Genomic DNA, 27,692 nt, shown 5'->3' on the forward strand with positions numbered 1-27,692 from the left:
TAGTGGAGTGGTAACACGTTTGCAAGCAGTTGATCCTGACGCCACTTGGTTACACTGCAGCATCCACTGAGAGGCTCTTGCTGCCAAGGGAATGCCTGACAGCTTGAAAGACGTTTTGGGACACTACAGTGAAAATGGTTAACTTTGTTAAAGCAAGGCCCCTGAACTCTCATGTATTTTCTGCACTATGCAATGATATGGGCAGCGAACCATGTAACACTTTACAACATGCAGAAGTGTGCTGGTTATCAAGGGGCAAAGTATTGACAAGTTTTTTTAAATTGAGAGACGAGCTTAAAGTTTTCTTACTGACCATAATTTTAACTTGTCTGACCGCTTGCATGATGACGAATTTCTCATATGACTGGCTTATCTGAGTGATGTTTTTCTCTCTTGAATGATCTGAATCTAGTATTACAGGGACTCTCCACAACTATATTAAATGTGCGGGACAAAATTGAAGTGATGATTAAGAAGTTGGAGCTCTTCTCTGTCTGCATTAACAATGACAACACACCCGTCTTTCCAGCATTGTATGATTTTTTTGTGCGCAAATGAACTCAAGCTTACAGACAATGTCAAATGTGATATAGCGAAGCACCTGAGTGAGCTGGGTGTGCAATTACGCAGGTACTTTCCCAGAACGGACGACACAAACAACTGGATTTGTTATCTCTTTCATGCCCTGCCTCCAGTCCACTTACCGATATCTGAACAAGAGAGCCTCATCAAAATTGCAACAAGCAGTTGTGTGAAAATTGAGTTTAATTGGGCTGCGCTCAGAGTATTATGCCTTGGCAAATCGCGCTATTAAGACACTGATGCCCTTTGTAACTACATACCTATGTGAGTCGATTCTCGGCCCTCACTAACATGTATACTAAATACAGGCACAGACTGTGTGTGAGAAATGATTTAAGACTGAGACTCTCTCCAATACAACCCAGCATTGCAGAGTTATGTGCATCCTTTCAAGCACACCCTTCTCATCAACTTGTGGTGAGTTCCGAATTTTCGATGAACAAATACGTTTGCATATGTAAGATGGTTAAATAAAGAGCAACATTATTGATTATTATATTATTATTTTTGCTCTGGTCCACTTCCCACGATCCGGGTTGTGACAAAAACGAATTCTTATATTTAATGAATGTATCATATAGTGTGTGTGTGTGTGTGTGTGTGTGTGTGTGTGTGTGTGTGTGTGTGTGTGTGTGTGTGTGTGTGTGTGTGTGTGTGTGTGTGTGTGTGTGGCAGGCTTACAGGGGGTACACAGCTGGAGGTTGAATGTTTTAAGGGGTATGGGACAATAAAAAGTGTGGGAACCACTGGTCTACACTGATTGACGCGGATTTAACAACTGACATCAATAAGAGATCAATGTTTTCCCCTGGATTCACCTGGTCAGTGTCATGGAAAGAGAAGGTGTTCTTAATGTTTTGTATACTCAGTGTATATTCATTAAGAAACCAACTATTATCCATTGGCCTTTGCTCTGCTCGAGGGAGGATACAACGTGCAACAATATCAGTTGTTCAATATAATGCTATGTGAAACAAATGTCACACTCAAAACCGGACCCAGAGCAATACATGACTCACCAGTGTTGTTGATAAGAATATCTAGTCTACATTTAGACTTCAGGAAGCTCTCAGAAAAGGATCACGCAGACTGGAGAACTCGAAGGTCCAGCTCCATGAACACAACATTGTTCCCAGTCTCCTGAGAGAAAACAATGACCAGTCAGATGCTCTGTGTGTCCCTCACTTAATAGAGTCTAATAAACCATCAATGACTTTCTGACATGGCCTCCCGAGTGGCGCAGCGGTGTAGTTCATGTCTATTAGCTTGAGGTGTCACTACAGATCCGGGTTCGATACCAGGCTGTGTCAGAACCGGCCATGACCAGGAGACCCATGATGCGGCACACAATTGTCGTCTGGGTTAGGGGAGGGTTTGGCCGGCCGGGATTTCCTTGTCCCATCGAGCTCTAGCGACTCCTTGTGGTGGGCCGGGTGCCTGCAAGCTGACGACGGTTGCCAGCTGGATGGTGTTTCCTCTGACACATTGCTGCAGCTAGCTTCTGGGTTGCCCGAGCAGTGCGGCTTGGCAGGGTTGTGTTTTGGAGGATGCATGGCTCTTGACTTTCGCCTCTCCCGAGTCTGTAGGAGAGTTGCTAACAACTATAACTACCAATTGGGGAGAAATTATTTTAAAAAATAGAAATATAATTTCTGACAAGGTGAAGCTCAAACAAATGGATCAGCTAAAGTGACCAGAGCACAACTAACTATCTGTCAAATGTAAATGAGACGGACAATGTGTGAGGAAATGCGAACATGACTAAGTGATATGGAATTACAGTAATATCATCCATGTATGATCCACTTGCGTCATCCTCATTCAAGGCTATGTAACTGCAGTATTTCCACTGTTTACCAGACAGTGTGATGTGAGACATATCAATGAATATTGATTCTGACACCTCTCTTATGTCACTGATGGCAGCTTCTGCCCTCTGCTTATCTCGACAGGCCATTATAACCCTCGCACCTCTCCTGGACAGATCCGATGCTGTTGTTTTCCCAATGCCAGTGTTAGATCCTGGAGAGGACACACCCACACGAATCTCGAGTTCATGTCCATCAGTATATATTTTGCAATGTACAATAAATGACATTCCAAAAAATGTATTGCGCAAAGTAATGTAGAATCAGTCTCATGTTACCACCAATAACAACGGTACATAACATTAGATTGGACACTAACTGACTGTACATGATGATGCAGAATAATTGCCCACCTCAAGTGTCACAAATGGTTTTATAACGAACCAACTCACCAGTCACGATTACAGTTTTTTCATGCAATTTGGTAGAGCTTTTGCATCTTGGTAGATTGAGATGCCAATTTAGAAGTACATAACCTGCGATGAGTCTAGAGCTGACAAAAAGCAGTGTGAATATATTCAGACGGTATGTATTATCTTTCTCTATACATAAGAATGAACAACAGTGGAATTCAAATATATTTATCTATAGCGCAATGAACCCACCCTTTGACAACATGTGCTGTGTTTTGTCTTGACCGTGAGACTCCTAAGAAATTTATGCAAAAAGCCCGTTATGGATCAAGAATTTGACCAAAATTCACATTTTGCACCACTTAGTGCTTATTTTATCATTACTTAACTAGGCAAGTCAGTTAAGAACAAATTCTTATTTTCAATGACGGCCTAGGAACAGTGGGTTAACTGCCTTGTTCAGGGGCAGAACGACAGTGTTTTACCTTGTCTACTCAGGGATTCGACCTTGCAACCTTTCGGTTACAAGTGCAACGCCCCTTTTGGGTCTCGAACCCTGGTCTCCCTGGTCGCCTTAAACAAAGGTTGCAACACTATCACGCTCCATTTGTTAGAGCATGTCCCCACTACTAACTTTACCAAGTCCCTCACATGTACTGTACATGCCTCTGTGATGGCCTAACAGGCAACATCCCATCCCACTGCTGACACCGGTGTAGCAAACAGCAACGTGCAATGTCCCTTGCAGGTCTCCCATCCCTTAGGCAAGTTTGCTAATCACTGCTCCAATAGGGTTAACCCATTTAGGGGAGATTGTAAACTTCTCACATAGAAACTTCATTGGGAGAAAGGATTTCTTTGACATGCTTTTTACATTTGTATCACAACCCATTTTTGAGAATGTCATGATTAAAGTGTCAATTTTAGGCCCTTTTTAGACCGATACATGCCTCCTGGAAGACCTTATGATCCATGATACAGACAACATCACACTCCTTAAAGTGTGCTCTCAAAAATGTAGTATGTCAAGATTCTGAAATACATTTTCCCACATTCATTTATGACCCTGAAGAAGGCTGTGATGCCGAAACGTTGGTAAATAACAAATACATTACAGGGAGTTTATATATGGAGTGTGCGACTTTCTTTCTTTTGATAGTTTACACGTGAATTTATTCAACATAAAAAATATTAATCTGGATATCTAAAAGATGACCTTTGTTGATTTGGCTTATTTTTTCTTGACATTGATTGTAACAATATACTCTTCAAACACAACATTTCCAGAGTAGCTCTCTGGTACTTTTAAGATATATGACCCATTTTAAACATAGAAATGTACATTATAGGTCATTAACCAATCACAGATTCATTTTGCCATTCATTGAGCTGGTGGCGCTCATAAAATGTATCATTTCATCAGAATTAGTAGAGAGCCCACTCTAGAAATGTGATGTGCTTGTAGACTAGTATATTGTTCCAACCAATGTCTTGAAATGAACTAAATAAAAAAGGGTACTTTTAAGATATTCATAGTCATCATTTTTATGTTGAATAAATTGTGGAAATGTGTATTTCAGAAGGTAGATATACAGTGGGTATCAATATCTTAAGTATTCACCCCCCCTAGGATTTCTTCACATTTTATTGTTACAAAGTGGGATTAAAATGGATTTAATTGTCATTTTCTTAGTCAACGGTCTACACATAATAGTCTGTAATGTCAAAGTGGAGTAAAAGATCAAACATTTTAAAAATAAAACACTAATATACCTTGATTTGATTAGTATTCACCCCCCTTAGTCAATACATGTTAGAATCACCTTTGGCAGCAATTACAGCTGTAAATCTCTAAGAGCTTTGCACCCATGGATTGTGCAATATTTACCCATTATTCTTTTCAAAATTCAAGCTCTGTCCAGGTGTTGGAGTTCATAGCTAGACAGCCATTTTCAAGTCTTGCTATAGATTTTCAAGCAGATTTAAGTCAAAATGGCAACTTAACCACTCCAAACATTGTCTTCTAAATTGGTAAGCAACTCCAGTTAAGATTTGTCCTTGTGTTGTTGATTATTGTTCTGCTGAAATATGAATCCCCTCCCTGTGTCCCAGACTGAGGGTTTTCCTCTAGGACTTAGCCTGTGCTTTAACGACATCTCGTTTCTTTTCATCCTGAAAAACTCCCCAGTCTTTGCCATTTCTTTTCATCCTGAAAAACTCCCCAGTCTTTGCCAATGTCAAGCATACCCATACCATGATGCAGCCACCACCATGTTTGACAGTAAAGAGGCAGTTATTCAGTGCTGTGTATTGGATTTTCCCCAACATAAGGCTTGCATTTAGGCCAAAAAGTGTATTCCTTTAGTGCCTTGTTGCATACAAGATGCATGTCATTTAGGTCATCACTGTAGTCACTACAATGCCATGGATCCATCTCAGTTTTTTCACATCACAGCCATAGGACTCTGTAGCTGTTTTAAAACCACTAATGGCCCCATGTTGACATCCCTGAGCAGTTTCCTTCCTTTCCTGCAGCTCAGTTCAGAAGGACAACTGTATCTTTGATGTGTCTGGGTGGTTTAATACATCCTCACCATGCTTACAGACATGCTCCAGAACTTTGGCAACTAGTATTTTTTTTAAACCTCCTCCAACTTTGGGCTGGTGTGAATATGTAGGACATACATGCAGAAGGAGTCTTACCTCAATTAGCCATGAAATCCCTAGTTTGAAAGCAACTGTTTTCTGGAAGCTGTGCTGCAACATTTTCCCTCGCCTGGGCCAGCCCCCTAGCAATTCTAGCTTCAGCCCCTTACCATTTCAATGGCAGCTAGCAAGATGCACCCAGCAGAGCAGGAAAGAGCACAATGACATGGTGCCCATATCTGCATGTGACTAGTTCGGGGACCACTTTTGGCTTGTGAGTGCTACAGTACTTTATAAAAAAGTCTCTCTTTAAAGAGATATTTAAATGTTTGATTTGTTATTGTTACCCATCTACCAATCACAGCCCTTCTTTATGAGGCTTTTGAAAAGCCCCTTGGTCTTTGTAGTTGAAATTCAATACTTGACTGAAGGACCTGCATGGGGGACAGAGGAAGGGGTAGTCATTCCAAAATCATGTCAACCCCTATTATTTCACACAGTGAGCCCATGTAACTTGTTAAGCCAAAATGTACTCAAACTAATTTATGCTTGCCTAAACAAATGGGGGTGAATACTTATGCAACAACTATATTTTAGTTATTTCATTTATTAATTTGTAGAATTTTATTTTCACTGACATGAAGCATCTCGTGTAGATCAATGACAAAAAAATAAAATCCATTTCCATCCTACTTTGTAATGCAACAAAAATGTGAAAAAAATTCCAGAAGGTATGAACACGTATGATACCCACTGTATTCCATATAATAGAGTTACACTATGAGGAGTATAATGACAACAAGATGTCTATTATGTACAGTTCATACATCAGGTCTTACAGAAGGAATGTATAGGTCTAAAAACAGCCTAAAATGGCCACTTTCTTGATAAAAAAAAAAAAGTTTGTGATACAAAATGTAAAAAACATGTCAAACATCCTTCCTCCCAATGTGAGAATTGCCAGAACAATCGGATACCAAAAATATTTCCGGGCTATGCTGGCATGGAATCGCCCAATTGGTTGTTAGCAACGAATGAACTGACAGAAGCCACGGTCTTCACTGACGCTTAAAAATCTTTAGGTATTTACAGTGACTATGACAGACAAGAAACCAAGTCAAAGTTGCTTTGTATTTACAGAGTACATGACAAAGTTCAGATGAATTATTTCTAAAAACAGACACTTGAAAAACAAAAACTGGACTAAAACGTTTGAAAACTACTGCACCAAAATTCACATGAAGCACTGGAAAGATTTAAAAGCCAAAATGGCCATAATTGAAGTTTGCATACAGAATCCTATGCTTCCCTTGTTCTATGTTAAAATTATTCTTAATCATGTATATTTTGTGTGTGTGTGTATTTCAACACACACAACCATGTATACAACATGTATGTATAAGCATGGATGTGTACATGTATGTTTGAATATAGTGCTACTGTAGTGCAATAGTAGCAAAACAAACATCTGAAACAAACTACATTTTCAGCAACAGTACACAAACTAAATTTATAAAAAGTAAATAAAAGTTGCATTTTCAGAAAAAAAAAAAAAAGTTTATGCCATCATTACTGGCAAAAATAGAATGATTGGAGTTCTTTACATTTCTTCACATAATGTCAACGATAAACCATCCCACTTTTTCAAAGCCAATTCAAAAACTTTCAGAAAATTGTCCAGTTACAAAAAATAACAATACAAATTGTATGTGCAACTTGCAACAAAATCTGAGACTGAAAAATACTTCATTTCATGCAAATGTATGAACATCAAAAAAGCTCTCTTTTTGACGCAGTATACAAGTATAGCTGCTGAGGCTGGTTCTTGTTGCTGAGGGGACATGATTGGGCTAGGGGACAGGGTTAGGGTGCAGCACTGGCACTTGGTGGAGCTGGGAGGTGGACGTGTGCTTGTCAGAGGGTTCTGTTCCCTCCTGGGACTGGGGGGTGGCAGTGGTGGTAGTTGGGTTGTTAAGGGTTTCCTCTTTGGGCTGCTTGCAGGCAAACTCTGTAATACTGAAGACAAACTGCATGCAGCCCAGCTTGACGAAGCTGCCGTGATGGAGCAGGGCAGTGCCCTCCCAGCCTGCTCCACTGCCCCCGATCAGACTGGAGCTGCTGGCCTTGCAGTCGCAGCAGGGGCTAGAAGGAGTCACCTGACACGGTCTCATCACCCCCTCCTCTAGCACCATGGGCTCCGCTGCCCCTTCCTCTTCCTGCTTCCTCCTCTTGCAGCGCTCTGCGGGTTACAAGCATTAGAAAACACTCAGACCTTTCAACACCATCACCTGCCTCTGCTTTAACAACATTAGGAAACATGGCATGACAGAGCATGGTCCTTTCTATAAGAGGCCATGAGAGGAGCTCCACTCACTGATAATGTTCTGCACTTTGGAGACCAGGCTGCTGGAGGGGCTTGGCCCAGTCTTCTCAGAGAAGTCACAGGAGTACAGCACATTGTCCACCGTTGTCCCATGTTCACTGTAGTTGAGGAGCTCATACTGCTTGGTGTTCTGATCAAGGGAAGAGCAGTTACAGAATGAAATATTTAATTCACAGAGCAGCTTCTAAAACGAATCCCCGAAACAAGAAAAAATAGATACATGTATTTATACTGTATTTCTTCACAGTTCACAAATTATTGTAAAATGTATTCCAAAACCAAGTACATGTTTAAATGTGAAATGACCCACTCACCTCATCATAGAAGATACAGGCATGTTTTCCTGAAACATAATTACAATGACCATAGTTTGTAAGGCACACGTCCATGTCAGCGCCTGCAAATAACAAGACATAACCTCAAGTCAGCAAAATCTGCCAGGGATGAAAGACACCTTTACATGAATAGAAGGTCCTGTTATTGGGTCATGTTGTGTTATTTGGGATTGTGAATCTTACCAGTTCCTATGTACAGGCTTCTGTAGCACATACGGACAGCTCCTCCTTTCCCAGTCAAAGTATAAAACACAGCCCTGGCCTGGATATTCTTGTTTTGTGCTGAGAAAGAAGATAACACATTCTCTTCCTCACAATGCTGCAATATACAGAGCAGTCAAATGTAACAATACAGGATAAACTAACTAAGGGATGATTTTACAAACATAAAAAGGGGGATAGAAGTAATGGGCATCAATATAAATGGACAGAATAATAGGAGTGAATATGGTAAGGTTAGTGAGGGATGGACAGCGAGTCAGTTTGCTAGAAATATTGGGAATACAAAATGGTGTTGATAATGAACCAGGTTTACCTTCTGTAGGCTGGGGTTGTGGAACAGGAGGTAGGCTGATACAGCTGCTCTGTGGAGGGGAAGGGGCTTTAGGCCCAAACAGCTGCTGGATCCTCTGCCAGGCCAGGAGTTCAATGAACTTCTCATCCAGACTACTCATCTGAATCTCTGGAAAATTATCATGTTGTTAGCAAAAAGAGAATGAATTCAGTGTGGATCCAACTTTTCCTCACCAATCTAAAAATGTGTCTTATTAAAATCAGGTGAGACTTACCACCATGGCAGTCTGCCACAGCCTTCAGACAGCTGGACAGGTCTACCATAGAGAAAGAGCTGGGGAGCAGAGGACCACTCCTGGTGGTCACAGCATCACGACTGACTTTCCCATCTGCTGGTGGGGTGGAGCCCAGCTTGGTCATCCTCTTGATCTGGTATGGTGCTCTGGGTGGAGTGAGGGCACAGGACCCCACATTGCTGCTGCTACTGGTTAGAGCAGGGCCCTGTGTGCCTGGGGAGGGTCTGTGAGGTGGAGAGGGGCCTCTGAGGTCTGGTTTGAAGGGACAAGTGGATGAGGAGGCCGTCCCTTCACAGGGTCTTAAGAGGGTGTTCTCGGTCTTGACCACAGCTTTACCAGTGTGGTTGGGTGACTCCGAGCTGGAAGCTGCTGGTGTCTGAGGAACAGTCCTATCAAGACCTGAGGGCTCTCTCAGCTTGTAGAGGTTGTCCTGTCTGCAGGCCTCTGGACTCCCATTGGTCCAAGCCAGCTGATCCTCCAGGGGACCGTTAACATTACTGGGCCCACAGTTGTGACAAGGCTTCTCTGTACACATGCTACACTTCCCTTCCTTGAGTGCAGGCGCCCCCTGGGGGCAAACTGCTGCACTGTCAGCTTTAGGCTTGGAGGCTGGCGACTCAGTCTGGTTAGAAGTGCACACAGCACTAGCCTCCTCTGCTGTGACACAGGGTTTGATGTCGGCCATGTCCGTCTTCCCAGAGTCCCATTCGGACGACAGCTTCTGCTTGGCTGACAGATGTCTCACTATGCTGCACTGGAGTGTGATGACGTCTCTGAGCCACTAGGAGACAACACAGGAAAACAGAACACATTCAATCAGTATTAAAGATGTGCGATTTGTTTACTCTCATGAGACATTGTATATCACTGCTGGGTAACACACCAGTTACCTACCTCCTGTTGCTCATCCTCACTGGTTAAGTGCTGAGAGGGTGTAAAGTGCTGCTGAGGGGGTTCTGAACTGCTGTTACAGACCAGCTCCCCGTTGCGGATCCCTGCCGGGGCAATCATGGCCGGGGGACACTTGTACTGGGACTTTATAGAATCAGGGACCTGTCGAGAGACACACACAAGATGTGTCTAGTTACAAGATGTGACAACAGTGAGCACAGTGGTGTGTTATACATGTCACCTCATCTGTCAGAGGAAGCACTGTTGTAACCCACAGTAGTAGTACAGAGACTAGCAGGCTGACCTTGAGGGTTTTCTTCAGCTGTGTGTGGGCTCCTCGGCGGACGGGGGTGTTGAGACGATGCACCCGCTGCAGGAAGTCCACCTTGACGGCATGCTGGGACATCCTGTCCTGAAACTGGTCAAACAGCTGGCAGCGACCGCTCAACGGCAGGCTCCTCTGCTTCAGCTGGGAGAGAGGGGCACAATCAGGTCAATACCATTAAAACAACATCAACACGTTTTCAATACGTAGATGTGACCATAAAATAAAAAGTGGTTTTTTACAAGCTTTAGCTTACTTACCACCATGTGTTCTATGTGATTGGGACACATCCACTTGCCCACAGGCATGGCAGTAAGAGGGGGGTCCAGACAGTCCATGTGGAACAGGAGGGGGCAATAGTCACACTGGATTAATGGTGCCAACCTGCAGCTCCTACAGCGCAGAGGAGATTCACAAAAACACGGGTTAGATTTATGACAAACAAATCAACTGCAAAATATCCTCAAAATAGAGCTAGGGGTAGTCTGCTCTAATAGTTTAGTGGAAAGAGGGGATCACTTGAGGGCCAGAGACTAATGGATTTCCAACCCAGACTAGCTAGTTTTCCATCCAAATGGCGTGGAGTGTGAGGTGGAGCTCTCGGGCTCCGAGCCCCGGGAGTCGTCCTCCACGTCTAGCATGTGATCATCCATGTCATTCATGCGAATATTCTAAAATATGCATAAAGAAAACATGTACATTTCCCTGCAGTGGGGTTCCCACCAAACCGACTTGTTGCAGATAAAAAACATGTACTTGTCAAATGGCAGTCAAGTGTCGATGATCATGTCACCAGCATAATGTCACCTTGATATTTGTTGGAAAGGAGCATCAAGCTCATAACATGCACTTTCAACGCCCCGTGAAGTTCATCACAACTTAATTCATATGTAGCCTAGCCTAATAAACTGCATGGTTTCCTGAGTCGTAGTGGGAGGATCTCACACACACACCATTGCGACTCCTAGTTTTCTTCAATATGATATCAGTATTTTCACATGAAGGCATTTCCACCGCCATTTATCACATAATAGATTTTACAGACAAAAAAAAACAAAGTCCCACTATGTCAAATTAACAAATTCTCTTGGCATTTATAAAATTATACCAACATTTCCTGTTTCCATCACAGCTGCAGTGATTTTTATTTTATACGGAATGACTTTACTTGCATGAAAACTGTGGATGGAAATGTGGTTACTGTCTGGAATCCTGGCAGTCACTGTCTGTGGCAGAGACCCGAAGCCAAGCCCCATCATTCCAGAATGCTCAGTGAGATAGTTTGAATTCCCCTTTCTCTCTGGCCAGCCATGTGGTTGTGCATTCTGTGGTATTCCTGAATAGCCAGGGCTCTGATGCCAGCACATAGAGGCACTCTAGAGAGTGTGGTAAGTAACACAAAAAAACTACAGAACATTTTGGTGCATTGCTGAAATAAACGTCAAGACAAACTCTACAACCCCTCATATATATATATATATATATCCCCAGAAAAAGGAAAGCAGACACCTAATAAAACACATGTACAGTGCATTCGGAAAGTATTAAGACCACTTGATCTTTTCCACATTTTGTTATGTTATAGCATTATTTAAAAAATGTGATTAAATAAAACATTTCTCAATCTACACACAATACCTCATAATGACAAAGAGAAAACAGGTGTTCAGAAATGTTTGCCAATTTATTAAAAATAGAAAAACCCCAGTAATACCTTATTTACATAAAGTATTCAGACCCTTTGCTATGAGACTAAAAATTGAGCTCAGGTGCATACTGTTTCCATTGATCATCCTTGAGATGTTTCGACAACTTGATTGGAGTCCACCTGTGGTAAATTCAAATGATTGGACATAATTTTGAAAGGCACACACCTGTCTATACAAGGTCCCACAGTTGATCAGAGCAAAAACCAAGCCATGAGGTCGAAGGAATTTCCAGTAGAGCTCCGAGACAGGATTGTGTCGAGGCACAGATCTGGGGAAGGGTACCAAAACATTTCTGCAGCATTGAAGGGGAGAAGGGCCTTGGTCAGGACCAAGAACCCGATGGACACTGACAGAGATGCAGAGTTCCTCTGTGGAGAACCTTTGAAAAGGACAACCAGCTCTGCAACACTTCACCAATCGGGCCTCTATGGTAGTGGCCAGACAGAAGCCACTCTTCAGTAAAAGGCACATGACAGCCCGCTTGAAATTTGCCAAAAGGCACCTAAAGGACTCTCAGACCATGAGAAATAGGATTCTCTGGTCTGATGAATCCAAGATTGAACTTTTTGGCCTGAAGGCCAAGTGTCACATCTGGAGGAAACCTGGTACCATCCCTACGGTGAAGCATGGTAGAGGCAGAATCATGCTGTGGGGATGTTTTTCAGCAGCAGGGACTGGGAAACTAGTCAGGATCGAGGGAAAGATAAATGGAGCAAAGTATAGAGAGATCATTGATGAAGAGTGCTCTGGACCTCAGAATGGGGCAAAGGTTCACCAGGAGTGGCTTCGGGATAAGTCTATGAATGTCCTCGAGTGGCCCCAGCCAGAGCCCGGACTTGAACCCGATCAAACATCTCTATAGACACATGAAAATAGCTGTACAGCGACACTCCCCATCAAACCTGACAGAGCTTGAGAGGATCTGCAGAGAAGAATGGGAGAAACTTCCCAAATACAGATGTGCCATGCTTGTAGCGTCATACCCAAGAAGACTAGAGGTTGTAATCACTGCCAAAGGTGCTTCAACAAAGTACTGAGTAAAGGGTCTGAATACTTAATGGGGCAAAATACTATTTAGTCAGCCACCAATTGTGCAAGTTCTCCCACTTAAAAAGACGAGAGGCCTGTAATTTTCATCATAGGTACACTTCAACTATGACAAACAAAATGAGAAAAAAAATCCTGAAAATCACATTGTATGATTTTTAATGAATTTATTTGCAAATTATGGTGGAAAATAAGTATTTGGTCACCTACAAACAAGCAAGATTTCTGGCTCTCACAGACCTGTAACTTCTTCTTTAAGAGGATCCTCTGTCCTCCACTTGTTACCTGTATTAATGGCACCTGTTTGAACTTGTTATCAGTATAAAAGACACCGGTCCACGACCTCAAACAGTCACACTCCAAACTCCACTATGGCCAAGACCAAAGAGCTGTCAAAGGACACCAGAAACAAAATTGTAGACCTGCACCAGGCTGGGAAGACTGAATCTGCAATAGGTAAGCAGCTTGGTTTGAAGAAATCAACTGTGGGAACAATTATTAGGAAATGGAAGACATACAAGACCACTGATAATCTCCCTCGATCTGGGGCTCCATGCAAGATCTCACCCCGTGGGGTCAAAATGATCACAAGAACGGTGAGCAAAAATCCCAGAACCACACGGGGGGACCTAGTGAATGACCTGCAGAGAGCTGGGACCAAAGTAACAAAGTCTACCATCAGTAACATACTACGCCGCCAGGGACTCAAATCCTGCAGTGCCAGACGTGTCCCCCTGTTTAAGCCAGTACATGTTCAGGCCCGTCTGAAGTTTGCTAGAGAGCATTTAGATGATCCAGAAGAAGACTGGGAGAATGTCATATGGTCAGGTGAAACCAAAATATAACTTTTTGGTAAAAACTCAACTCGTCGTGTTTGGAGGACAAAGAATGCCGAGTTGCATCCAAAGAACACCATACCTACTGGGAAGCATGGGGGTGGAAACATCATGCTTTGGGGCTGTTTTTCTGCAAAGGGACCAGGACGACTGATCCGTGTAAAGGAAAGAATGAATGGGGCCATGTATCGTGAGATTTTGAGTGAAAACCTCCTTCCATCAGCAAGGGCATTGAAGATGAAACGTGGCTGGGTCTTTCAGCATGACAATGATCCTAAACACACCGCCCGGGCAAAAAAGGAGTGGCATCGTAAGAAGCATTTCAAGGTCCTGGAGTGGCCTAGCCAGTCTCCAGATCTCAACCCCATAGAAAATCTTTGGAGGGAGTTGAAAGTCCGTGTTGCCCAACAACAGCCCCAAAACATCACTGCTCTAGAGGAGATCTGCATGGAGGAATGGGCCAAAATACCAGCAACAGTGTGTGAAAACCCTGTGAAGACAGAAAACGTTTGACCTCTGTCATTGCCAACAAAGGGTATATAACAAAGTATTGAGAAACTTTTGTTATTGACCAAATACTTATTTTCCACCATAATTTGCAAATAAATTCATAAAAAATCCTACAATGTGATTTTCTGGATTTCTTTTCTCATTTTGTCAGTCATAGTTGAAGTGTACCTATGATGAAAATTACAGGCCTCTCATCTTTCTAAGTGGGAGAACTTGCACAATTGGTGGCTGACTAAATACTTTTCCCCCCACTGTATGTAAATATGATATTTCAGTTTATTGTTTATACATTTGCAAAAATGTCTAAACCTGATTTTGCTTTGTCATTATGGGGTATTGTGTAAATTGATGAGGGGAAAAAACAATTTAATCAATTTTAGAATAACAATTTTCTTGGGGCAAAAGGTCAGAACTTCTGAATGCACAGATATACATGTATATAGCGCCCCTTGTGTGCACTTATGAAAATACGGTATACACATGTACAGAAACGGTATGATGTATGAAAATGTTAATATCACCCAACAGTAGTATACTGTATATTTTCATAGTAAACCATGCAATAATTTATATGCCTTTTAAATGAGTGTGAAAACAGCTGTGAAATAATGTGTGATCTGCATATAACTGGGTAAAGTATCTCCTTTCCGGATTTGTTCGCAAAGCCTAGTAATGTATGTAACATCTGGTACCAAAAAATCCCAGTTAGCCTACACAAAAACATTTGGTTTATTAAAAGAAAGGCACTGATATATGGTTATTAAAACAATGGCCTTGCTGTTGTCCGTACCTGCCACAGGGATAGCAGACCTTCACCGGTAGTGGGACCAGCCCATTGTGGTCCAGCTCATGCTGCAGTCGCTTCACATTCTTCCCTGTCATCTCATCTCTCCTCCTTTTTTTACTGGTTCCTGGAAGTGCAGTTGTGCAGGTGAGCTCATTGGGAAGCTGGAACTGCGTGGGGTTCCTCTCCATTGCTGCTGCTATCAGAAGATCAAAGGGCCTCTTGAGGTGTGGGGTGGAGCTCTCGGGCTCTGAGCCCTGCGAGTCGTCCTCCACGTCTAGCATGTCATCATCCATGTCGTTCTGCTCCGAGGGCGTGGCGGTGTCTGTGGAGGCAGTGGAGGTTGGGGTGTTGGGTCTACTGCTGGGCCTCCTCTCCAGGAGACGGACCTGGGCCACAGCTGCAGCTCTCAGGCCTGTGGTGCCTCCTACTGCCGCCGTGGGGTCCAGCCTCAGGGTGCCTGGGGCCAGCTCGAACTCTGCTGCAGGAGAGGGAGACTGCTTAGACAGCTGGCGGTCCAGCAGACCATTCATCTGCTCCTTCTTCATCTCCCGCTTCTATGACACAAGAAACACAATGTGTTAAGTCTGAACAGCCCTGATTAAACCAGTCTCAAACTATTTTTGATTTTTATTAGGATCCCCATCAGCCGACGTCAATGGCGGTAATCTAGTCTTACTAGTGTCCAATGTATAAGGAATATGACATTACATACAAAAGACTTAACACAGCCATGCAATCCCTATAGACAAACATTGGTAGTAGAATGGCCTTACTGAAGAGCTCAGTAACTTTTGACGTGGCACCGTCATAGGATGCAAATGTTCCAAAAAGTCAGTTTGTCAAATTTCTGCCCCGGTCAACTCTATGTGCTGTTATTGTGAAGTGGAAACGTCTAGGGGCAACAACAGCTCAGCTGCGAAGTGGTAGGCCACACAAGCACACAGAACAGGCCCGCCGGGTGCTGAAGCGCGTAAAAAAAGAACCTGTCCTCGGTTGCAACACTCACTACAAAGTTCCAAACTGACTCTGGAAGCAACGTCAGCACAAGATCTATTCATCGGGAGCGTCATTAAATGGGTTTCCATGGCCGAGCAGCCGCACACAAGCCTAAGCTCACCATGCACAATGCCAATCGCCGGCTGAAGTGGTGTAAAGCTTGCCACTATTGGACTTTGGAGCAGTGGAAACATTCTCTTGGAGTGATGAATCATGCTTCACCATCTGGTAGTCCAGACTAATCTGGGTTTGGCAGATGCCAGGAGAACGCTACCTGCCTGAAAGCATACTACCAACTGTAAAGTTTGGTGGATGAGGAATTATAGTCTGGGGCCGTTTAATTTTTTGGGCTAGGCCTGTTAGTTCCAGTGAAGGGAAATCTTAACGCTACAGCATATGAAATTCTAGAAGATTATGCGTTTCCAGCTTCTTGGAAACAGTTTGCGGAAGGACTTTTCCTGTTTCAGCATGACAATGCTCCTGTGCACAAAACGAGGTCCATACAGAATTTTTTTTCTTTGAGATTGGTGTGGAAGAACATGACAGGCCTGCACAGAGCCGTGACCTCAACCCCATCGAACACCTTTGGGATGAATTGGAAGGCCGACTGCGAGCTAGGCCTAATCGCCCAACATTAGTGCCCGACCTCACTTATGCTTGTGGCTGAATGTAAATAAGTCCCTGCAGCTATGTTCCAACATCTTGTGGAAAGCCTTCCCAGAAGAGTAGAGGCTCTTATAGCAGCAAAGGGGGGGGACCAACTCCGTATTATGTCCATGATATTGGAATGAGATGTCGACGAGCACGAGCAAGTGTCCACATACTTTTGGTCATGTAGTGTACATGACAGTAGATACACACAAAAAGTAGGTCACATATCCAAATGACGGAAGCAGTCAACATAACACCACCACAAACTTCCCATGTTTTAACATCGATTTGACTCACCTTCCTACGCACCATGCAGCGATGACACATCCAGTCTCCAGGGGGCAGCATCTCCTTACTCAGAGGTGGGTTGCTGCAGGGAGTTCAACGCAAATCAGCAATTCATAACATCCAATGCCCTCACAATGTAACCTGGTTTACAAGTTCCAGAGGTATGGCGTTAAGGATATTTTCCTACATTGAAATAACTGTGGAAATGCTAGAGACCTGTAGCTGATGAAAGCCAGGGGAGAGGGAATTAATTCAAAGGGCTCTTTTTGGGCAGAGTGCCAAGGTCCCTGGGCACAGTCTCACAGTTCCGTGGCAAAGGTATGTGTTGAATCTATTGAAAGGCTGTTGGTCCAAAACCAACATCGACTCATTCAAGCTTTCAAAGAAAGACCGACTGCAGTGATTTAAAAAGAGGAGCACTACCATAATAAATAAACAATTCACTTTCCTCAGCAAAAACCTTTCATGCTCTATGAAACCGTTGAGGCAACAATCCAAGGGCATTGATAACATTATCCTAGAAGGAAAACTACAAAATGAACTCAAAATGAACCTGAACTGTAGTCCAGGCTAAGAGTAGAAAGGCCCTGGGAGGTGCTTCATGACACCAAACAGCAGCCCTGATCTGCTCAGGCCACTGTCCCAGCAGCACATGCCATGGTTAATGATTATTTATACCGTCAATGAGGCAGCACACTGCAGTCAGGTTCCCTGAGCTCCTCATTGCCACAGCAGAAAGCTCAACTAAACCTCGCCAACATCTGCAAGCTCATTAAATACTGGAAATGGCTGTTAGGAGAGTAGTAAGTGGTGTGTGGACTGGAGAATGAGCTAAATGTATGCCAAAAAAGATGTCTTCCTTGACTGAAGAGAAGCATGGCTAAGTAGCTAAGTGCAGAATTTAGTGCAGACATGTCTTCTGCACATAAAATGGTCAACAACACACGCTACAGTAGTTTATATACAAGTACAAAGCTACAGAGTTTTAACATGTAGACCCAACCAATAGGGTGGTGGAATAAACACCATGTAGACCTAACCAATAGGGTGGCAGAATACACGTCTTGCGGTGTTGAAAAACTGAGCTACAGCGCCACAATGTGGCAACTATTGTGCATTAGATTAGCTGACAATGGTCAACTGCTTCCCACAAAGTTAAGTCAACCACAAATGCTGCCTTGCACCTTGGTAGGAACACTGGGAAGTCATTACTGTAAATGGAAAGATAATCATAAACATACCAGCACTGTAGATGAAAGGCGGCGGGACAATGATCACAACAGAGGAGGTCGCCCCCCTCTCTGCAACTGTCACAGGTGTCGTGATTCGTGGCTCTCCCCGCTCTCCGTGCGTTTTTATCTGGTTTCCGACCTCTTTTTTCTCCATCTTCAGACTTGGGAGGCGCGAGCAATGCTTGTATTTGCTACAAAGTATCAGCAAACGAGTACAGGGATACATTTGATTATCTGCATTGTTGCACAGCATCTACTGTAGTGTCAAGTCTGCCACACAACAACAAACCAATTTAATGAGCTAGCTACAAAGTAACACCTTCAGTCAATGGTTTGACTTGATACTTTTTGATGACATGACTTCTGGCAGAGGTTAGCTAGAGAGCAATGGCGTCCTGTAGAGTTAGCTAGAAAGCTAGCTACAAACGTTGGCCACTGGGCCCTAACCAACTACCTAGCAAGCTTCTACTAGAAACAACAAAAAAAAGAGAACAAAAACCGTATAGTTATTTTCTCATCATGATAGTAATAGTAAAGGCTTTACCTGCATAAGACCACCAGAAGTGTCAAGATCGTAGACAATCGTTGGGGTCTCCATTTTATCCCACATTCAAACACAGCCGAAGTGAGCAAGCAATCAGCTCTGTTTAACGAATACTTCAAGCAATGTCTGACAAGAGGCGATATCCTCACTGTCAGCAGATTATTTCCCAAACAACGCTGTCTTGAAAAAAAAACAAACAAGTTCCTATTGGTTAGTTTGCTAATTGTTAGTGAAATGGAGAACACACTGTTGATCCCAGTAAGATCCAAAGCCTCCCTTCAGTTCAAAGACGAAGTCCTTTCTTCATGAAATCCTTGGCTTAGCTAGCTAACGTTAGCATGGTTGTCCTTAATAGTTTCTCTTCCGCTTCGTTGTTCCAACTGTGTAATGCAAAAAGACAAAACAGTACTTCTCTTGTTGCCAAATTGGAGAAAATATAAGGTATAATACAACAGATATTCGGCTTTTGGACTTACTACTGAGGCCTAGCTTTGTACATTATGGTGCTTGTCCCTACGCCGGTGGTTGAAGCTAACGTTAGCTATGATGCTGTTTATAGAGGCAGAGGCATATCTGTTCCCTTCCATATTAAATACGGCTATAAAATAACACAGTATCTCACATACCTGACATATACTTGCAAATAGATGAAGTACTGTCCTTGTATACGGGTAAAAACAGTGCCGAAACTCTAGAAAGCTAAATGGTTATTGTTGTTGTGAAGAAACACTAGCTAGCTTGCTAAGCATCACCCCTGATACTGCTTCCTTCAGCCTCACCACGGAGTTGGCGCAAATTTGCGTAGAACGACGTTTTGAGCATGCGCTCTACAACCGCGCACTGTTCTTGGTAGAGGCAAACATGGGCGTTTCGGGTAGCAGTTTGAGCTTTGGGTACAAGGAACACGATAACCTAGAACATAATCAAAATATTGTCATCCGTGGAAAATAATTGTCATAAATCATATCAGGAATTTGGTTGTTCTGTTAGGGTGAACAATGATTGCAAGCTTATTGACTTTGGCAACTGTAACTGGCCAGAAAACAAACTACTCATAATTCCCTTGTTCCAATAGTAAATCTGCATCCTTCTATTTGTCCTACCGACGAGGGGGTAGTCTAGGCCCAGTATAAATTCCATTCAATCTTCCTATTGACTATTCCCAGGAATCCTCATGAGGGTGTTGCCCTTTTCAATTTTAATTAAGGGAAATCGTGGAATAAATTAGAAATGGACCAATTATATTCATGAGGATTTATTTAAATTGGTGAAAATGTTCATTTTCAAAAAGTCCTGGAGCTCTTGATTTAAGTGGGCCTACATTCAATAATCTGTCCCAACAATCTTCTAAAATGTATTTTCCTTACCTCTATTCACACAGTTACAGAGAGAAATCTGAAAATGGGCAGCCCTAATAGCGTTAGTTTACTCACCTTACTTGCAGTGGCGATTTTAGCACGTAAATCTTGGTGGGGTAAAAAATGCAAAAAGTGGGATGCATGCACTATAACGGCAACAAAATGTTAGGGCCTACATAAAGCTGTCCCAACAGCAGTCCCAACATCTTACCACTGCTACACCTGGCTAACAGCGGAGCCTTGTCTGGCAGCGAAACAGTTAATTTAGCCTCATTTATTGCCTTTTTAAAAAACATAGCTGATATGGCTGACTTGTTTAAAGAAATGTGTTTCTAATGACAATTGAGATGTACAAACTATAGCATAAAGGGATGACGAGCGGATAAGAGGCAATCTGTAATTTCAATTAAGACATTAATGAGTGAGCTAGGATGGAAGTAACGTTAGTCATTATAAATATTTGTTTAGATATTGAAATGTACAGCTGCAGAATTCAGAACATGGGCTGTTCTTAAAGTGTTCTCCCTGTACACCAAGTCAGAACCGTAGGATAAATAAAGGGAGCATATAAGCAGACAATGAAAGCTCTTACAACATTCTATGGTTACATTTCTCTTAAACAGGTTATAGGCTAGATGTGCACCACCTAGTCAGAACAGTAGGCAAAATTAAGAGGGGTAAATAGACCAAAGTATTAGGGTGAGGCCCACAGGCCACTAACATCTTACTTCACAACATACACTTAGCATTACTTTCTTAGCTACAGTATACATATCTCCCTGGCATATTACATCATTTATGCAGCAACATACAATACAATTTTGGACTCACCTTGTTGTGCTGTGCTCACTTGAAAAGGAAGGTGGCGCGGCGGAACTTCGTGAGCCAATTTTGTCATCAAAGTCTGGCATTCTCTGGATTTATGTTGCTTTCAAAACAACTGGAGGCCGGATTTATAATTCCGAGTTGGATGACCATTCAAAACGTATTTTCCCAGTCGGAGCTTGTTTATTCCCGACTTCCCAGTTGTCTTGAACTCACTGAAGTCAAGTTTTCGCAGTTCCGAGTTAACAGTTGTTTTGAGCGCGGCACAAATCATGCTTCATTGAAAGCTTGGCCGGTGTTGAATGTTTATCATTTTAAACTTGGAAAAGAGCCCCTTGATCCCAGATTTGAGGCACACAGACACTGTCACTGATTCCTTTCAAGCCACTCATTGAATTTTTGCGATTTCCAACTTGTTGTGTAATGTTTATGTCCAATGGCCGAAGAGCACCGATATGTTTTATTTATCATTTCTCTTCATTATTTCTCTTCATATGATAAGGATTCAAAAGGATTTACCAGTAGATAGTCGACTTTATTCATGATGATGACTGCTAGCTAAGATTTAGAAAGTATGATGTTGACATGATCAGTCCAATCAAAGCTGCTGTACATATAATGTGATTTGATGTCATGTTATCTGTTGCCAATGACCTTGAGCCTTCTTGGATGGGCACTTCTAACTCTATGGCAGCACCCGAAGGGCTAGAATTTTCGAGGTCTCCTCTTAGACTTTGCGGTGAAGTAGTGTCCCCATGAGTGCTGGCTTGCACCACCACCACAGAAAGCACTGAGCTTTCTTGAGGAGAGCCGCCTTACTCGAGAAAACAAAAAAGAGACCGTGTTTGTATGCTTCTTTATTAACTCAATGATACATATTATTTTTGACATTGTTTGCAAACTGATATGTGACAAGTATTAATGCCAAAATAACATGCAAAACAGGCATATATTTTGTGTTATTTGTAAAGAAAAAATATTTAAAAAAATGTGGGGCTCAAAACAGGTGGGGCAGCCCGGAATCACGGGTCGCCACTGCTTACCTGGTATATTAATCCATCCAAAATCACTCCCTATGGAAATGCATGCAAAAATATGGATATTCTGGAGAGGAATTAGGCAGTGTGTGAGTGCATAAATAAAGTTGTGAAAACTGGAAACTGAGATTACTTTCATAATGACAACCCCCCCCCCCCCCCCCAAAAGGCAAACTTGTGGCACCCACAATAATCTTCAGCTTTATTTAAAAATGTCTGTGTCAGAGTAAAAAACCGTGCATAACTTATTTATAAAATGTATTAGTATTTAATATCATGGTGTTTATCACATCTATTTCACAAGAAATTAAAGACAAACACAAAGGTAAATAGATATCTTGCCAACTTTATTTGTATTATTCTCCTCTTTTAACATACCCAAAGTCAATTGACTGACTCACTCATGTAAAGGTGCATTTCACATTTATTTTGGTCCATCAATGCAATCAATCAGCAGGATATGACAGTTCTCTGTCAGAAAAGGTTCTTAATTTCTTGCAATTCTCGAAATAATTTTTAAACGATCTGACTCTCTGGGAATATTTCACAGTAATGCAGTTCTTTTTTTTCAGATTTTGAGTAATAAAATATACACCCACCCTACAACTTACTCTGAATTTACAATTGTTGGGCAATCATCGTTTTGTACTAAACAGTGGGGTCCGGAATTATTGAGACCCTTGATAAAGATGAGCAAAAATGACTGTATAAAATAAATTATAAAAATACTAAGCTAAATTATATACAAAAATATTAACAAGTAATGTAATATTTTTTATCTCAAAAAGGTAGGAGTCAAAATGAATAAGACTCCTGTTTTCAATACCTCACCTTGCAAGGATAACGACAGCCATTAAAACTAATATTTTACGAGTTGGAAAACACATTGGGTAGGATCTTAGACCATTCCTCCATACATAATGATTCCGAATCCTTGATATCCTTTGTCTGTGTTCATGGACATATCCCTTCAATACAAAACACAGGTTTTTAATGGGTTTAAGTCCATAGTGTAGACTGAGATGGCCATTGCGAAGTGTTCATTGGAAAATGCTAACTCATTTCTAATCATTTCTAAAGCTAAATTTGAAAAGGGCAGTCCATGAGCATCTGTGCAATAGATATCTAGGATCTGTAAGGATTCTGTAAGGAGGAATGATCCCTCCCAATGTGTTCTCCAACTCATAAAACATTTTAGAAAAAGGCTCAGTGCCGTTAGGTATTGAAAGGTATTGAAAACAGCGGAGTCAATCATTTTTACCCCTACCTTTTTGAGGAATTCAACACAAAAAAACGAAATCTCTTTCTCTGAGCAATATACAGCAGCTCAATATTTGAATGAGATATTTTATACAGTCATTTTTGCTAATCTTTATCAAGGGTGTCAATCATTTCGGACCCCACTTAATGACCAAAGAGACTGTACATAATGATACCAAAGAAGTGAGTACATTTAACATTTATAGAGCCAACAACAAAGATAAACAATCAAAATAAAACCTGTTGTTTCTTTGCAAACTCAAATTGGACTGGATTGGATTGTTCATTTTACAAAGAGAAGAAAAGTACACAAGGTTTGAATATCTGACATGCTGTTTGACGCCAGCAAGTGTTGTGGTTGGAGTTCAAGACTTTAAAGCTGCAGTAGGTCATTTTTTTTTGGTCGACCAAATTGACGTAGAAATGTGAGTGATAGAACTGTCATTATTGTTGAAAGCAAGTCTAAGAAGCTGTAGAAGTGCGCTATTTTTATGCTTCCCGTTTCATTTTCGCATCTTTTACTTTCGGCTTTGTACACCAGCTTCAAACAGCTGAAAAACAATTGAAAATATATTTCACAGCGGTTTAGATGGTACAATGTTTCTCTACACATTAGGTCACTTGTTTTGTCACATTAACTGAAATTAAGCAAACTATTAGAATTAGAACAACCAGGAAATGGCAGAGCGATTTCTGCATATTGCACTTTTAAGCAGTGCATTTTCTTGTGTGGAAAGACAGAAACTAATGACAGCAATGAACAAGGGGTAGCCCAGGAGCATTCCTATGTACATGAAGATGGTGTACTTTACAGAATAGCACTTTGTAGAAGATGGCATATTATCTTCATGGCCTCCCTTCATTGAATTGATGCATACTCTCAATGCAGATGGCATGACAAGAGAAAGCTGTTGGGATTTGACATTAGTTTAATCAAGGAGATAGTGGAGTATTCGCCAACTCTATAACAGCCACGAGGAGGAGTTTAACACTGTGGGCTATACATTACATGTACACTACCGGTCAAACATTTAGAGCACCTACTCATTCAAGGGTTTTTCTTTATTTGGACTAAATGCATTCCAGGTGCATTCCTCATGAAGCTGGTTGAGAGAAATGCCAAGAGTGTGCAAAAGCCGTCATCAAGGCAAGGGGTGGCTATTTGAAGAATCTCAAATATAAAATATATTTGGATTTGTTTACCACTTTTGTGGTTACTACATGATTCCATATGTGTTATTTCATAATTTTGATGTCTTCACTATCATTTCACAATGTAGAAAATAGTAAAAATAAAGAAAAACCCTTGAATGAGTAGGTGTTCTAAAACTTTTGACTGGAAGTATATATTTATAGTTGTTTTAGCACAGAAAATGTCTCTCAACAAAACTGTGAGTCAAATTGAACAAAGCACTAACTTGTTTCCTCAAGTCGCAGACACCCTCATATTAGACAGGCAGGTTATTTACAAAGTGATATTTAAAACTCATATATAGACTGGATGGTTGAATTATAGTAGCAAAATTGAAAAATACAAATGTTCACTCAGGGTAAATGTGAAATTGATATTTGGACAATGTTCAAACAACTTTGGGTCATTTTGTATTTTTCATGTATACTGTATATTCCAAGACCCATGACAATGCATAAACCGTACATTTGTTCTTCACATTTCTTATGTAAATCTTAAAACCTAAACCATTTGAACTAAATGTATCCCCCCCACAATGTTACCAGTCCTGGGCTCAGTTATGAAATGAAAATGTACAAACACTAAAGAAAGGCCATCTGCGTCAAAGGTCTACAAAAATAACACCATGTTGATCCACCATCTTTGCAGTTTTGGTAGAAGTCCTCTGGAAAGAGATATTTACAAAAGCCCACAAAAAGGAGTGAATTAAGAGAAAGAGGAAGGAGGGAGGAATAGGAGCTGAAGTCATTGCAGGTAAGATGAGAGGTGCAGAGAGAGTCCCAAAAAGAAACCCCTGAATTCCACTTGCTGTGAGGTCTTTAAATGGTCACCTCATAATCTCCTTTGCCCTGTAAAGACCAGACAAATACACTCATCAAAAGTTCTTCCTAGCCAAAAGCTCCAACTCTGTGTCATAATAACACAGCAGTTCCTCAGTCATTAAAAGGTGAATTATGAAAATGTGACAGAATATGGTCAATGGCCAGAACTGAATCATGCAAATCGTGTAGAAATAAAAAGTAGAAACAACATGATCAGAACAGAAATTCTTTAATATTGTTTCAAACTGATTGACAAGAGAGTGTGAGGACATGAAAAAGACAGGACATCAGTGCAACAACAATAATGTAGTAAATTTAAGCTTCACATTTTACTGACACCCCATACTTTACTTTCATTAACAGTGAGATGTTATGTAAAGGTATTTTCTTTTCCAACTGAAGTAAATAGTACATGTTAGAGAGAGAAAGAGAGAGAGAGAAAGAGAGAGAAGGAGAGATGAAGTGAGGGTCAGGGAGCTGTGTTGTGAGGAACCCCACAAGGTGTTGACTGAAGTGACAGAAGTGTTGACACCAGTTCGGTACAGTGGACAGCTGGCTGGAAGTGGATGCAGTGACAGATGACAGTGGTTGAGGTGTAGTTTAGGTGTGCCTTTTAAGATGGACAGTCGGCATCAGAAGAAGGCCTTACCTCGTTGTTCTTCTGCAGGCAGCCAAGGAGGGACAGACAGACACAGTCATTAGTAATCACAGAACGCCTGCCGGGGCTGATGGGAAGAAGAGGTGGAGGAGGAGAGTATGGTCCAGTCAAAATGGAGTCCAGAACATGAAAGTAAAGAATGAGAGAGACACAGCATCCGCTCAAGTCCCACAGCAGAGTGACTAATAGGAAAATATTTTGAATCAAGGGCATGATTCAAGTCAGATGGTTTATCAAGCACAAAGTTGCTGTAGTTTAGGATAATTTTATGCATCACTAACAATAGTTTAACACAACACAATAATAGACATGGCAGCATTCTGTTGCTTGAACAATGTGCCTGTGACATTGCACAACAAATCCAACACTCACATTAAATAAAACAAATACATTTAAATGACCTAACAAATACATGTAACTGATATATCTGTACACACATCTATATAGATATGAAGGACTTATGGAAAAAGGAATATGTAAGACAAGTACAAGAATTCCTGACAAGCTAAATGTCAAATCTAACGATTTTGGTTGTTATTTTAAGTGCTCTGAAATGTTGTGTGCAGCACATAAAAGTAACGTCAATACTAAGTGTAGATGTAAATACAGTCTATTATTGTACATTGACATTTGTTATAGCCTATGTGATTCAAAAACAATCATTTATAATAGGGTCCAGGGGTGCAACTTTCACTGAGGATGGGGACTGGGGACGGGGGATAGGGGTGTGTGGACGGGGTGTGGACAGGGGACGGGGGGTAATATCCCCCCCACATTCTGAAATTGAATTTTTGGCCTCCCCCAGTTTTATCATTGGAATGTGATACAAAACGAGGCTACGATGTGTTTCAGGACCATGCGGACATCTCTGAGAGGTCGGGTAGGCTGTTTGGAGTGTTTATCCGGCTGGATAAAAAAAAACGTATAATACAAAATAATAATAAATATGTCCCCCCCTCTTCTAAAACCAAAGTTGCGCCCCTGATAGGGCCCATAAATGTACACTTTTCAAAAGTAATTCAAACTAATTAATGGATAAGACTCAATGAACTCAATCCCATGTGAATGACATGATGATGATGACACAAAGATGGAGGAGCTTTAAAGTGTCTTTGAAGTTGACATTAAGCATTTTTGTTCAAGCTTTTTCACCTTCATGCAGTAAAATATTACATTCATCTATCCAGAAGCATAGTCCGAACAGAAGCACTGTGCAAAGCTCAAAATGGATCCTACAGAGGTCATCACAAATGGAAACGCATATGTGTAGTGTACTACATCTGTCCCTAATCAAATCCACTGATTGAGTGCTTGTACAATCCTATTGATCCCCTGAAAATGCACATATTTTTATAAAGCTTTAAAGCTAAGTAAACTGTAGGGCTTCCACGCTTCAAAGTTGAGAGAGATCATTTGTAGGTGCTTGTCTGCATTCAACACAAGACCACAAATTGAGAGGCACAGCTCAGACCCCCGTGTCTGCGGTGGGAGACGGTGTGAAGAGTGCCCTCAGCTGGTTAAACATGAAATGACAGGCAGACAGATGACGATGAGATGGATCAGGACAGGACTATGGTGTTCTGGGAGTCCACGTCTCGGAGATTCATGTGCATGACATCCATACTTACTCCTGTCTCATAGATTGGGTTATTAAAGGCAGACTCCTCTGTCATGTTGTCATACGGTGGCAAGGATGATGTTGGCATTCTGATGGTCTTCCCCTGAAGTCTGAAGGAGAAACACAAAGTG

The 27,692-nt window shown here is 41.7% G+C and overlaps 2 protein-coding genes across 10 annotated transcripts in view; both read right to left on the reverse strand.

The window, feature by feature from the left end:
- Positions 1–6,036: 6,036 nt before the first annotated feature.
- LOC109873010 (PHD finger protein 12) lies at positions 6,037–19,632 on the reverse strand. 4 transcript variants are annotated; one of them, XM_031807696.1, is made up of 14 exons: positions 19,419–19,632; positions 18,793–18,968; positions 18,258–18,439; positions 17,026–17,098; positions 15,085–15,635; positions 10,453–10,585; positions 10,172–10,336; positions 9,871–10,029; positions 8,956–9,757; positions 8,703–8,849; positions 8,351–8,449; positions 8,147–8,229; positions 7,824–7,962; positions 6,037–7,688 (listed from the first exon to the last, which is right to left on the reverse strand). In XM_031807696.1, exons 2-14 carry the CDS (start codon positions 18,856–18,858, stop codon positions 7,300–7,302), a joined length of 2,988 nt encoding a protein of 995 aa, XP_031663556.1. In that variant the 5' UTR covers positions 18,859–18,968; positions 19,419–19,632; the 3' UTR covers positions 6,037–7,299. The 4 variants fall into 4 exon arrangements, with proteins under 4 accessions (XP_031663556.1, XP_020320070.1, XP_020320069.1 ...); XM_020464481.2 differs by having other exon boundaries at positions 18,793–18,972; positions 19,419–19,625; XM_020464480.2 differs by having other exon boundaries at positions 18,793–19,172; positions 19,419–19,625.
- Positions 19,633–22,342: 2,710 nt separating this feature from the next.
- LOC109872526 (seizure protein 6 homolog) overlaps positions 22,343–27,692 on the reverse strand; it is a 216,983-nt gene continuing 211,633 nt past the window's right edge. The window contains exons 16-18 of one of the 6 annotated variants that reach the window (XM_031807698.1): positions 27,572–27,671; positions 25,935–25,946; positions 22,343–25,312 (exon numbers count right to left, since the gene is read on the reverse strand). In XM_031807698.1, coding sequence (XP_031663558.1) covers positions 25,283–25,312; positions 25,935–25,946; positions 27,572–27,671 — 142 coding nt within the window. In that variant the 3' untranslated portion in view covers positions 22,343–25,282. Of the gene's footprint in view, positions 25,313–25,498; positions 27,672–27,692 lie in introns of those variants that run through there. The other 5 variants (XM_020463795.2, XR_004205941.1, XM_020463794.2 and 2 more) reach the window with 5 other exon arrangements.

This window comes from Oncorhynchus kisutch, linkage group LG28 (genome assembly GCF_002021735.2).
Source record: "Oncorhynchus kisutch isolate 150728-3 linkage group LG28, Okis_V2, whole genome shotgun sequence".
In the NCBI taxonomy this organism is placed as follows: Eukaryota; Metazoa; Chordata; class Actinopteri; order Salmoniformes; family Salmonidae; genus Oncorhynchus; species Oncorhynchus kisutch.